General features: G+C 44.0%; 1 protein-coding gene across 1 annotated transcript in view; it reads left to right on the top strand.

Moving 5' to 3' along the window:
- The window catches only part of TGFBR3 (transforming growth factor beta receptor 3), a 211,905-nt gene that overhangs the window by 80,265 nt on the left and 117,892 nt on the right, over positions 1-13,748 (top strand). The window contains exon 3 of the mRNA XM_053591992.1: positions 1,349-1,533. Within this exon, the coding sequence (XP_053447967.1) occupies positions 1,349-1,533 (185 nt within the window). The remainder of the gene's footprint in view (positions 1-1,348; positions 1,534-13,748) is intronic.

The following is a 13,748-nucleotide window of genomic DNA, read 5'->3' as shown; positions in this document are numbered from 1 at the left end:
GCAAGAAGATTGCTCAAACCCAGGAGTTTGAGGTTGCTGTGAGCTATGATGCCACGGCACTTTACCCAGGATGACAGAGTAAGACTGTATCTAAAAAAACAAACAAACAAAAAAAACCCACCAAATACTTTTTGAGCATCTTGTATATACCAGGCATTGTAGCTGGGTGCTGATGATACAAAGATAAGTAACCCTCAGAGAAGTCACGTTCCGTTGACAAAGACAGATATGTATATTGGTGATTCTCCATGTGGTAAATGTAACAGTAAAAATAGGTAGTGAAATTATCAGAGGACAAGAAGTGTGCCTCCCTAGTTTGGGATGTTAATTATGGGGGTGCAGTTGGAGCAGAAGAGACATTTGAGTAAAGGAAAAGGCTTGAATAAAGACATGAAACTGAGAAACTTTATGGTATGTTTGGAGACCGGTAAGCAAGTTGGTGTTGCTGGAGTGGGGAGGGTTGGGAGGTAGGAAGAGGGTAGATTAAGAAAGGCCTCAGGTGCTGTATTAAGAAGGCCTGAAGTTCTTAGGGGAGGAGGGGTAGGTATTTACATTTGGAAATACCCCTTCTGGGTAGGTAAACTTTGTCTTGTATGGAAGGTAGTTAGGAGAGCTTGAGACCTGAAACTCTTTTCAGGAAGATTTATAATTATTTAGGGATAGGAAGGAAATAGAGATGGAGAGGAATGGATGGACTTAGAATTTAAGGCTTGATTAGAGGAAGGGAGAATGAGGAAGCAGGAACCAGGGATGACCAGGTTCTACTTTTTCTATTCAAGACTCTCCTCATATCCTGCCTCTTTTTGGAAGATTTTTCTGACCTCTGGCCCCAACTTGGCTATATAGCTTTGGCCCCGTTACCTCCATTCATTACTTCTTAATCTGTATTATTCGTAAGTTTGTTTTGCTTTCCCTAATAAAGGAAAGCTATTAAAAGGTAGAAACTGTATCATACATGTTTTGAGGTCGCAATTTTAGGTATTTAATGTTGTTTATGTATAGTATTATGGAGACTTTTAGCGATTTATTCCATTTATCTCTGATTTTCTTCCAGGAGAGGAAGGAGAAATGAAACACAGATGTTAAATGGAAGGTGTTCTCTATCCAGAGGCATATATACATGATGTATGAATGTACAAGGGAATTAAAAAATCAAATACATATCAAAATCATCCAAAAGAAATTTGAGAGATTGGGATTTTTAGAAGACTAATCTAGCGCTTTTGACATGTAGTTCCGGAAAGCTGTCTCTGATGGGCTGGTAGTCACTTGATCATTCAGAATTTCCCTCTTGGGGCAGAATTAGTCCCTGTTTCTGAGTGGTTCGTGTTTGCAATTCCTTGCACAGGTCCGGAGCTCGGCATCCGGTGTGAACTGTCGCCTGTCAATGCCTCCCATCCCGTCCAGGCCTTGATGGAGAGCTTCACGGTCTTGTCAGGCTGCGCCAGCAGAGGCACAATGGGGCTGCCGCAGGAGGTACACGTCCTGAACCTCCGCACCGGGGACCAGGGGCCCGGCCAGCCGCAGAGAGAGGTAGGTGCAGGTGTCCACTTTCAGCTCACGATTTTATGAACATGGAGGTGTTTACTTTCTGGGGCTCAACAAAGATGCTTGTCTATGAACACGAGAGAGCAGAATTTAAAATAAGGGACTGCTCTCTGAGCGGGTTCAGGCTTCTCTCTCTGAAGGTTGCCCGCTCTCCCGCTTCCTGGCCTTCCGTATTGGGAAGAATGTCTATCAGAATTTCATCTTCTCAACATGATTGTAAGCAAACAGAATAAGGTGCCATTCCCCTGTAACTGTGACGCGTCTTTCCCTTTTCCTCCTGTGCCCCCCGCTTCTTGTTTGTTTGTCTTAATGAACCTACTGCTCCTGCAGGAAGAGTCAGGGCAAATGGGAGCACCCGGAATAAAGAGGGCAGTGCTTTGTACTTGCCTTGGCAGGCCCTACAGGTAGCACCTTAGCGCTATCCAGGCAGCTTCTCAGAGATGACAGCAGTCTTGGTGGTGACGGTGATGATGATGGTGATCTAAGGTCCCAGTTCCCTGGTACTCTGTGCTCAGCACTGTTTGAAGTACTCACAAACCAACTGCGTGAAATCCTATAATTAGCCTCACTGGACAGGCGCAGAGACAACTCATTTGCTGAAGTCATCCCCTTCAGAGAGAAATGGCCTAGACCATTTCTGGGTGGGCAGTCACCATTCAAGAGAGTAGGTTTCCCTGCAAGATAGCACATGGTTACCATTCTTCCTCTTAAGCTTCTGTGTATCAGAACGTTATTACTCAGGTATTATCTCTCCAGAGAGAGACAGAAACCACAATAAAGACTGACCACAGCGAAGTATTGAAAAACGAATGCAGAATGGAATTTATCTTTGCGCTTTCTTCTCGTCAGGCAAGTTAATTTCCAGACCCACTCTATGCCTGTGTGAGTTTGTGCGCCTCAGCCACCTCGTCTTTTTGGGGTAGTAGGAATAGGAGAGGTGTGAGGCATTCAGAAGGAAAAGCAAACTGATTTTAATCTTGTGAAAGTGTGCAGGGTCGGCTCATTTCATACGCAGATCATCTAACCTTCCCAGCTACATTGGAAATTATTGTTAATACTCTTGGTTGCCTGCCATTGTTAGGGCAACTCATATTTCAGATCAGATTTCTTTATCCCAGTAATGCGTCTTTAATTCTTAACTTATGGGGGAGAGTCTGTGGTGGGAGGGAGAGCAGGGGAGGGGAAATGCAGTTCCTAGGAAGCGCTGCTGACGCCAGCAATACTTCAGCAGCAATAATTACTCATTTTATATGTGCTTTTCTCAGAGGAACCGAGGGGAAAAAGAAAGTCGGAGCTAGTACAGAAGCAGCAACAGCAGAAAATTCTTGATGTTAAATTGTGCGGTACTGTTGTTGACTCTGCAAATAGATTAAAATAAGACTACTGAAGCAAAAGAAAAATACCTGGAGGAACGACAGCAGAACCCTCCCACATGTGTATTTACTGCGTTAGATCAAAACGGAATTCAGTTTAGGACAGGGCAGTACTGAGGACACACAAAATTAGCTGGCATCAGAGATCTAGTGCATGTGTCGTGAGGAAGAGAAGGACGAGGGCCTTCCCAGGATAGTTTCAAACTCGTTTAAAAGCCCGAATAGCCTGAACATTATTCCTTCCTAGTATTCGTATAGTACACACGTGTGTATGATCTTGGGCTGGTGATTTGAAGACATTTCTGAGAATGGGCAACTATTGTGCCATTTCCCTCTTTGGGAACATTTCAGAATCAGATAGCTATAGTTTAATCCTGTTTGAAAACAAGACGTTGGGATAACTGATCTTTGGGGATTCCAGCTGGCTCTGGCTGGTTCTCATCTGGCAGGCCCGGGGGCATTTTAGAGATACAGAGCGAGCCCCGAGGGAGACATTGGAACATTAGGGCCAGGATAATGAGGGGATTAATGAGAGTTTGTTTGTGGATGGTAAGATGTGCGGGAAGAAGTATTAAGTACCGTTCACTCTTTTCAGAGATGACTGTGGAGATAGATTACTGAAGTCGTATAGTTTTTAAAAATCATTTGAACCGTATGACCTAGCCGTAACACTCCTAGGTATACACCCAAGGGAAACAAAACCATAATATCCACACAAAAACTGAGTTTTCATGGCAGCATTTTTCGTAATAGTCAAAAAATGTCAAACAACTCAAATGTTCATTCATCCTCTGATGAATGGGTAAATAAAATGTGGTATATCCATACAATGGAATGTTCCTTGGTGACAGAAAGGAATGATGTGCTGATATGTGCCACAGTGCGGACGACCCTTGAAAATACCATGCCGGTGAAAGGAGACAGATATGACGGCCACATCTTGTATGATTTCATCTACATGAAATGTCCAGAATACACAGATGGGTAGAGACAGAAAGTAGATTAGTGGCTGCTTACGGCAAGGGGTCAGGGGAAAGGAAATGGAGGTTGACTGCTAATTGTTATGTGGGGTTTTTTGGAGGGAGCTAACATTTTGACAAAAATGTTCTAAAATTGAATTGTGGTAATGGTTGCACAATCCTGTGAAAATACTAAACACTATTAAGATGTAATTTAAGTGGGTGCATTTCATGGTATGTAAATTGTCTCTCCATAAGCCATTGTTTAAAAGATCATTCAACCTGCTGACATTCTAATTAGCCTATAAAGTTTGCCTTGGCTCAGTTCACCTTTTTAAACCCAGACTACATCCTCCTCCAACTTAAATTCACCCAGCACTTGTTGTTATTCTCAATGGATACCTTTATTTTTGTAGATATGCCATGATATGGTCTATGCTAAGAATAACAGCTAATCTTCTTTCCATTTTTTTTTTTTTTTTTTTTGTAGAGACAGAGTCTCACTGTACCGCCCTCGGGTAGAGTGCCGTGGCGTCTCACGGCTCACAGCAACCTCCAACTCCTGGGCTTACGTGATTCTCTTGCCTCAGCCTCCCGAGCAGCTGGGACTACAGCGCCCGCCACAACGCCCGGCTATTTTTGATTTTTTGGTTGCAGTTTGGCCGGGGCTGGGTTTGAACCCACCACCCTCGGCTTATGGGGCCGGCGCCCTACTCACTGAGCCACAGGCGCCGCCCGAATAACAGCTAATCTGTTTGAGGGTAATAGTGGAAGGGCCAAAGGCAACCTTTGTGCAGTCTCTACCAAATATTGAAGGCAAATATTTTGAAAAATGAAATGATAAGAGCTGTTACATGTCAGCAAAAGAATTATCGTGCCGGCTGTAAGCTGTAATTGACTGTGAGCATGGTGACCACCGTAGCTGTTTTTCATGATGTCATCCTTAAATGTGAGAGAATCACTAAATCAACTCTGTTTCCCCTTGAATTGTTACTGGTGCAGAATCAGCATCAAGATCTATTATAAATCATCTCTTCTCTAACATTTTACTGAACTTCTACCTCCCAGGGTCCTTAAGGTTCTTCAGCAGAGAAGAGGTGGCTTATTTTTATACGTAGAAGAGGTGATAGTCTTACACCTGGAAGTAATAAGCACAGCAGGTTGATAAGATTTGGAGAAACAGTTTTGCTTAAGTTGGATAAACAATTTTGTAGGTCAGTGCAGACTTTGTATCAGAAATGCACTTGGTGCAATAGCATTGTATAAAAAGCCCTCTGGACCAAAGCACGCTTCGCCATCGGCTTCCCGGCCAGAGCCTCATCAGATCCGAGGAGACTTATTTCTGTGTTTTTCCTCTGAGTACATACCTTTTGTTTGTAATCCTTGGTTTTGGAAACAACAGACCTAGAAGCAGAACAGGAAACTGGAAAAAGACTCTTTGGCAACAGAGGAGAGGAGAGTAAACAGCCCTTAGGGATCAGATTTATTTCTGAATAAAGGGGGGCTGCTGTCATGGCTTTCACTGCTGTCAAAGTAGCTCCTGGTGACCTTTGACTTTGAAAATGCACCCATCCCCTCCTGTTGGACTGCAGAGTTTGATCCCTCAGGGTGTTTCCAGATTCCTGAGAAGAGTTATAGCACCACAGCCCAGTGTTTATAGTAACATACTTTCATTAGTTGCTGGAATGGCAACAATTTTGTTTCCTATCATCTAATTTTTACTTGTGACCTGCTTTTATGTGGCCGGGTATCTTTTCTGTTTCCGACTTGCCTAATTGCTTGCTTATTATGAAAAGCTACTGAGGATAAGCCCCTAGTTAGTTGTTACATAGGCATATAAAAGATAATGGGTGTTTAAATTTATGTATTTGTTTTGACAGTAAAGGATGGACGGTTATGGGTGTGCCGGTGCCTGGCGGGAGGTGTGGGGTGGGGTGAGGTTTGGGAGGCTCCATTGTCATGGGAGAGGGGCCAGAAAGCTCATAACCCTCCATACTTTCATGCATTTGCTTCTCTGCCTCAGTCCAGAAGAGGATTCAAGGATGGGCGTCCAGCACTGGACATACCAACAATGTAAGCAGAGATCCAAATGAGGACCAAAGGAAAAGGAAGAGTGTGGTTTGTTGGCTGTATGAGTTCACGTGGTTGGAATGATTGCATTTGAAATTTGGCTTCAAGCTTTTTGGCAGACACAGCCAAATGGGATGTGTGGTTAATCACACACGTGGCTTCACATCACTTTTACTTTGTACTTTCTCTGAAGACTGTGGCATCACACCGTGCATTTGTTGGTTCCTTTTGAGGGCAGGAAAGGCCGCAGTTGGGAGGAGAGGGAAGGAAACATGTCTGAACTTGTCACTGTTCTGCTTGCCCTGTGACAGCTCCACTGTCTTCCAAATAACAATAACAGCAGCCGTAGGGATGGAGATGGCTTGTCTCCTGGGTGTCAGCCCCCTGCCAGGCACTTGCTCTGGCTCCATTCCCATCAGCAGCCTCAAAGGGAGACTTGGTGGTCACTGTTTTTACAGAAATGCACACTCGGGCTTGGGGAGGTTGTACAACCAGATGGTGGGTGGTGGAGCCAGCCCCTGAGCCACATCTGTCGGATTCTACAGTGCAAGAATCTTCCACACTTTCAGAAAGCCTCTCATTTCCTTTTAGCTTTACCTTTGTTCTGGGACATAAAACCTGTTAGATGAGCCAGCCAGTCTCTTAGTGAGGGTTTGGGTTTGGTGCACAGGCTTGCGATAGCACTTTCTAGTCCATGGAGCCCTTTCTTCTCCTTTCCTCGCAGCTTTGGGGCAGTATAAAGGTTGATCTGTGTGTGGTAGTGTCTCTTTTTTCCTTTCATGGCTTGAGATTATCACACCAACTGTCAGTAATTATGTTCTAAAATGCAGGGCTGAGGGCAAGAGCCACCCCCCTCTCGGAGGCTGCTAATCCTCAGGCTAAGTGCCACTGCCAAGAAGCTTTTAGTGTGCTTGTCTATTTTCATATAAGTCAGCCTCCCACCCCCAAGGCTTTCAGCTGCCTTAACAAAAGTAATTACCAGTCCTCTGTTTGTGATTCACTACTTCTTATATCCAGACTTGATATAACTGTATGATAGAAGGAAGCCAGCACATAAAGAGACTTCTTGCTAAGAATGACACACAAGAGTCATTCAGGCTTTGCCATCCGATTTGACATCTGTTTGCTTATTTTGAGGATGTTAGTGGTTCCAGGATTAACCATCTGACAGATCTGTGCTTATGTACCTACCTACCTACCTCTATATACCCTTTCCCCGTTTCTGCAATATTAGCAGATAGACAACTTTTCTCCCCCTTGGTTATCAAAATAGAGACACAAAAGTGATGGGGGTGGGGAGGAATGGCTGTGTGAGCTGATACAGACGTTCAAGGCTGGCTTTTTGAAGAGTACATACAGGTGAGAGCAAAACCACTAAATGAACACGAAACCAGCTACATTCCTTCTGGGGCATTGTTTCCCTGCTTTTATTCGTGAATGACCCTCCCATTGCTCATCTTGTACATATGCAGAAAAAAAAAAAAAGCCCAGGGCTCTTAATGTTTGAGACATTTTATATGTAGTATGTACTGAATAAGTGTCAAGGTAAACTCACACACAGACTCTGTACAGGTGAAACTTGGTTTCTACACAAATACCTTTCACATATTAGCAAAGCCCAATGTTCGTTTAAAAGGAGGTTTTTCTGGAAATCATTTCAGTGTGACAGGTAGGATTACCTCTGATCTGGCCATTTTATCACAGACCTAAACAGGTATTTGGTCATGTATCACTTAACACCGGGGATACGTTCTTAGAAATGTGTCATAGGCGATGTTGTTGTTGTACAAATATCACCAAGTGTATTTACCCAAACCTGGATGGTACAGCTTGCTACACACGTAGGCTAGATGGTACAGTAACCTGTAGAGCATGTTACTGTGCTGGATCCTGTAGGTGACTAGGACACAGTGGTAAGTATTTATGTATCTAAACACATCTAAACATAGGAAAGGTACAGTAAACATTTAGCATTACAATCTTATGGGACCTCCCATCACGTATACAGTCTGTTGTTGATCAGAACTTGTTACACGATGGTATTCCATCTCTCTCTCTCCCTCCGTGTCTCTCCCCTCTTCTTTCCATACCCTTTCCCCATTCCCTCTCTCTTTTCTTCCCTCCGTCTCCATTCGAGTGTTGCTATAGAAATTATTTCATTATCTTCAAAGGCAACTGAATCTGTCTGTCCTATAGGATTGGAGGGCCTAAATGAATAGGATACCTACATCATTGATAAAGACCGTCTCTTCTTTTGGAGACCCTCAGTGCAGTTTGAATGGTGACACGCAATGATGGTGTCAGTGCGGGCCTGGACAGAGGGGCAGGGGCTACACACCCACTGGCAATCCTGGTTCAGGGCAGAGCCAGCCACGGTTGGACCTGGCCTCACTGGTGAAGGGTGATTTCTAACACTGTGGGACAAGAGATGTTCAACTGGAAACTTCAGCTAACTCTCAATTAAGAACTCTCCCGAAACCTGGTCTTGGGAGTTTTAGAAAAAGTGAAAGCAGAAATCAGAGATAATAGTGAACACCAGGGTTTAGCAAACAAACCAGGACGCAAACTAAGAAGTTACAACATTCCTGCCAGGACTCTGGCCACATTGTTAAATGCTGTCATTTATCACAGTAACGTCCAGGTGCTATACAATTGCCCTAGAAAAGCACAGCTCTCTGCCCTACCAGAGGGACTGAGTCTGGATGGATTCTGCCGTTTTAACGCGAGGCAGTGTGGGTTATGTTTTATGGAAGAAAATCTCTCTTGTTATTGCTTCTCCCCCAGGATGGAGAAGAGATTGCCCTAACCCCTTTTAAAATTTGTCCAGGAGCAGCATTTTCCAGTGGTGTTTTGTCTTTATGGAAGTCAGGGTTAAAACCCTGACCTGTACTCTTGTTACCATGGTAACCGCTCTTTTAAGAAAAAAAAATGTATAATAATCTGAAAGTGCTCTTAGACAATGTTTCTACAAGAGTACCCTTCACATTTGAAAATGTGACTTTTTGCTCTTAGAATTTTTCAGAAAGTATTTTTTAAAACGACCCAAGAAAGGAGCGGATCTACAAATCTGAGCTCCAGATGTGCCAGTTGGGCAAATGTCCAGTCCGTGTGTGCAGATTATCTAACTCTCCGGTTGGTAACTTCTTGTTTCCATTGCTTATCTGCTGTCTTGACCTTTTGTTTGAGAACGAAAGGAAATTTACTGTGATGTCTCTTATTTAAATACTCAAATTCGGCGGAAGTATTCTTTTGTATTACTTTAGTCATCCCCACCCTGAACTGTTTTCCCAATATTCTTGTATAAATTATTTCATTTATTATTATTTCATTATTATTTCATTTACATTATTGTTTTATTATTTTACTTTACTTTTCTTTTTTTTGTTGTTGAGGTAGGGTCTTGTTCTGTGTCGTATGGGCTAGAGTGCAGTAGCATCGTCACAGCTCACAGCAACCTCGAACTCCTGGGCTCCAGCTGTCCGCCTGCCTCAGCCTCCTGAGTAGCTGGGACTACAGGTTCCACTATGCCTAGCTAATTTTTTTATTTTTTGTTGAGATAGAGTCTTGCTCTTGCTCAGCCTGGTTTTAAACCCCTGCAGTCCTCTTGCCTTGGCCTCCCAGGGTGCTAGGATTATAGGCATGAACCATCATGCTTGACCCTATTTATTCTTCTTTCTTACATGATGAAGAGACCACATAAGACTTGGCCTCCCTGAAGACCTCTGAGATCATATTTCTGTTTTCCTTCTCTACTCCCCTTCTTGAATGAGTGAACCTCTATGAGTCCCTCTTTCCCTTCTTCCCACTTGGTGGCCTGAGCTCATCTCTGGGGAGTTACTGATGATGCCCCTCTGACCCATTCATGGACTGTTGGGACTAGAGTTGTCCTGGACTCCACCCAGTCCTAATCACCTTCAGAGGCGACCAGGCTGGAGAGTGCAGTGGTTATGTGCTCATTGTCCCCAGGAATTTGGTGCCAGTATTGGACTGACACCCATGGACTCCAACTCCGGTAGAGCTAGCTAGCTAGCTTCCTTCCTTCCTCCCTCCCTCCTTTCCCTTTCATTCCTTCCCTTCCCTTTCCCTTCCTTTTCCTCTCCCCGCCCTTTCTTCCTTTTTTTCTTTGACAGAGTCTCTCTCTATTGCCCCAGGCTAGAGTGCTATGGCCTCATAGCTCACAGCAACCTCAAACTCTTGGGCTCAGATGATCCTCTTGCCTCAGCCTCCTGAATAGCTAGGACTATGTGCTCCCACCTTAACAGCTGACTAATTTTTCTCTTTTTAGTAGAGATAGGGTCTCATTCTTGCTCAGGCTGGTCTTGAACTTCTGAGCTCAAGCATTCCACCTGCTTTGGCCTCCCAGAGTTCTAGGATTTCAGGGGTGAGCCACTGTGCCCGGCCCATAGAGCTCTTTCTGCACATCCTGTTTCCCCACTTTCTCCTCCTTAGCTTTTGGTGCCATCAGTGTTGTGAAGAGGCGCTCCCCACCGCTCCCCCATCGCTCGCGGTTCCCTGGTTGTCCTTCTGTCTTTCCGTCTGGTCTTCTGTTCCTCGTCCAGGCGCTCTTTCTTCCTTCTCAGTGTTCTTCATGAGCTGCAGTCCTCGGCCCTCTGTTGTCCTCTGTCTGCTGTTCCTGAGGTGGCTTGTCTGTTCTTAGGATTTTGGTTCTCATCTTGCCAACGATTCCCAGACTCTTTCTAGGCTACTTGAGTGGCGCTCCAGTCCCGCCGGTCCTACCTGAGCTGCTAGGTACCTGAGATGTGGGGGAGTGGCTGTGACTGTGGTTCTTTCTGGGGTCAGGGACAGGGTTAATCTCAGCTCTGTAAGTCCCCAGGTGTGTGACTCTGGGTGAGTCACTTAATTGCTCTAAGCCTCATTTCCTCATTTGTAAAATGGAAATGATAATAGCATTTCTTCAGAGGGTTCACGGAGGATTGAGAGCTGTCTCTGAGACTGAGGGCCAGACTGTATGTCTGGAACATAGTAGACAAATGCTAGCCAGTAATGATATTTATTATCTCTAAAACTAAATTTAAGAGCCTTCCTGAGCCAGTTCTTCTGACCCTGGTGCTGGTTTTTCAGTCCAGCTTCCCTGTCGCATCAATGTTACCAGTACCATCCGTCTTGGAAGATTTAAGCCACCTTGGATTTACCCATCCCCTTTAAACCCTGTATTTGGCCAAACCTATGTTTTATTGACTTCCTGTACAATTTCCCTTGAGTTTCTCTATTCCTCTCCACTTCCCCTGCAGCCTTCTTAACCAGTCTCCTGGGACTGATCCTTGAGCTTCAGGCTCTGTCGTCTAGCGTGTGAACTGCTTCATAAAACTAGTCTTCTCAAAATAATAGCAATACCTCAAAGATTCATTTATTCATTCACAGACCCGTTCAGTGAACTATTAAGAACCTACCATGTGGTAGGTAGATCCTCTGCTAGATTCTTACCCATCTTTATGTCTTCAGCATCTATTGGGGTTGAGGGAGAATAAATTTAGTGAAGCGTGACAAATAATATGACGAATATATTGACAAAGTTTTGCAGAAGAACAACAAAGGAAATGTTCATTCTATCTGGATGTAAGGGAGGGAGTCTCAGAAGAAAGATCTTAAAAGTCAGATAGATGTTGCTGGGCCAAGGATGGGAAGAGCAGAAACCAGATGTGGTGGAAAGTTCTCCATTAACCCAGGGTGGCTGGTATATAGACCGACCCCTGCCTTTTGCCTGTTTTTTTTTTTGATACATGGACTCACTCTGTCTCCTAGGCTGGAGCTTCCTGGCATGGTCATAGCTCACTGCAACCTCAAACTCCCAGATTTAAGTGATCATTTTGACTCTGGGACAACAGGCATGTGCCTCCATGCCTGGCTAATTTTTGTTTTTTTTTTTTTGTAGCAATAAGGTCTGGCTATATTGCTCATGCTGGTCTCAAACTTCTGACCTGGAATAGTCCTCCCATTTTGGCCTTCACCAAAGTGCTGGGATTATACACGTGAGCCACCATCCTTTCTTGCTGCCTGTTTTTTAAAATACAGCTTTATTGAGATAGAGTTTACATACAGGCAGTCTCTGGGTCACAAATGAGATGGGTTCTGTAGGCTTGTTCTTAAGTTGAATTTGTATGTATGGAACAGGTGCATTTATCTATTAACTGTAATAGTCTCTGTTCATAGCTGCAAATACGAGTCGTACATTAGTCAGATGTTTGTAACTCGGGGACTGCCTGTACTATAAAGTTTATGTTTTAAAAATATACAAGTTAACTATTTTTAGTACATTTATAGAGGTATGCAACCAGTACCATAATCTAATTTTAGAAACATTTTCAGCACTCTATAAAGAAAACTTGTACCCATTAACAATCACTCTCATTCTTTGTGGGTGTCCCACTTACATCCCTGACCCCCCAGCCCCTGGCAAGTACTAATCTGCTTTCTCAATTTATCTAATTCTGGACATTCATGGAAACAGAATTGGGCAGTATGTGATCTTCTGTGTCTGGCTTCTTTCCCTTAGCAAAATGCATTTGAGGTTCTTCTGTGTTGCAGCATATATCGATAATTTCATTCCTTTTTCTTCCTGAATAGGAGTCCCTTGTATGACATTTGTTTATCCATTCATCAGTCCAATGCCAGTTTTGGTAAATAAAGTTTGTTTAATTATTATTTATGGCCATTTTCTCATAACAATGGCAGAGTTGAGTACTGTGGCAGAGACCCGCATGGCCTACAAAGCCTTAAATATTTACCATTTGGCCCTTTGGAAGAAGAGCTTGCCAACCCCTGGAATAGGGGATGGGGAAGATGGTGGAGGTGAGCGGGGGCAGCAGATGAGACCTCAGAGGCCACACATGTTAGGAGTTGGACTTGATCTTTCCATCAGTGGGTGGTATGTGAGGCCCTGCATCTGAATCCTTGGATGCAGATTCCTGGGCCTGCCCCTGGCTTATCAGCTGAATTAGTTGCCTCACTCTTTTATTCTTAATCCCACCTGGACTTCTTAAGTCTCCCAAGTCCTTGCCAAGCTAGAAGCCCATGCATAGGTCTTAACGCTTCCTCAAACCCCTTCCTCATTCCTTTACCCTCCTCCGAGTCCCTCTTTTCTAAACATTGCTCTGAATCCTCTACTTCTCCCCACCACAGCCTGCACCTCCCAGAGTATGGAGTTATATATTTTCGTGTATTATTTTCTGCTGAATCACTTACGTTAATCCTGCGCATACAGCTGGCGAGTGGACTTCTTAAGGGCAGGAACTAGGTCTTGGCCTCTCCTGCACTATGCAGATTGGATTCTTGCATGGTGCCGTGCATGTTTTTTACATTATCACTGTAAGTCTTCTTAAAGTACGCTCCTTCTCCACAGTCCGTCTTTATTTGATTTGCATTCTATCAGTGGACTTGGTGCTTGGGCCCCAGACACCTTTTAACCACTAGAGCAAAGCACGTGTCCTCCATTTTACATACTGCTTTGCTGTCTTTTTTCCTAATTAAATCTTTAATTAATCTTTAAACTCTGCAGCTTTCTGTTTCCTAGCCCATTTCGAAATTTTTGCCACATTCTTCTTTACTCTTAGGGGTTTTTGTCATCTGCTAGTAAACTGGTTAGTCCTTTCCCTCAGCTGGGTAAAAAGCTATAAATGGTTTTTGACTCCGTGCTGCTCCCTTGGGTGGCTCATCTGATGTGAGCTGGGTTTGAAGCTGAACGGTTGAGGATGATCTGTCCTCATGATGTAGGGGATGACTCCCAGCCAATTCTTAATATTGCTGGAATTAATTAACTTTGATTCCTCCCATTGAAAGC

The sequence above is a fragment of the Nycticebus coucang genome, chromosome 5, assembly GCF_027406575.1.
Source record: "Nycticebus coucang isolate mNycCou1 chromosome 5, mNycCou1.pri, whole genome shotgun sequence".
NCBI lineage: Eukaryota > Metazoa > Chordata > Mammalia > Primates > Lorisidae > Nycticebus > Nycticebus coucang.
This window is presented reverse-complemented; position numbering and strand designations above follow the sequence as displayed.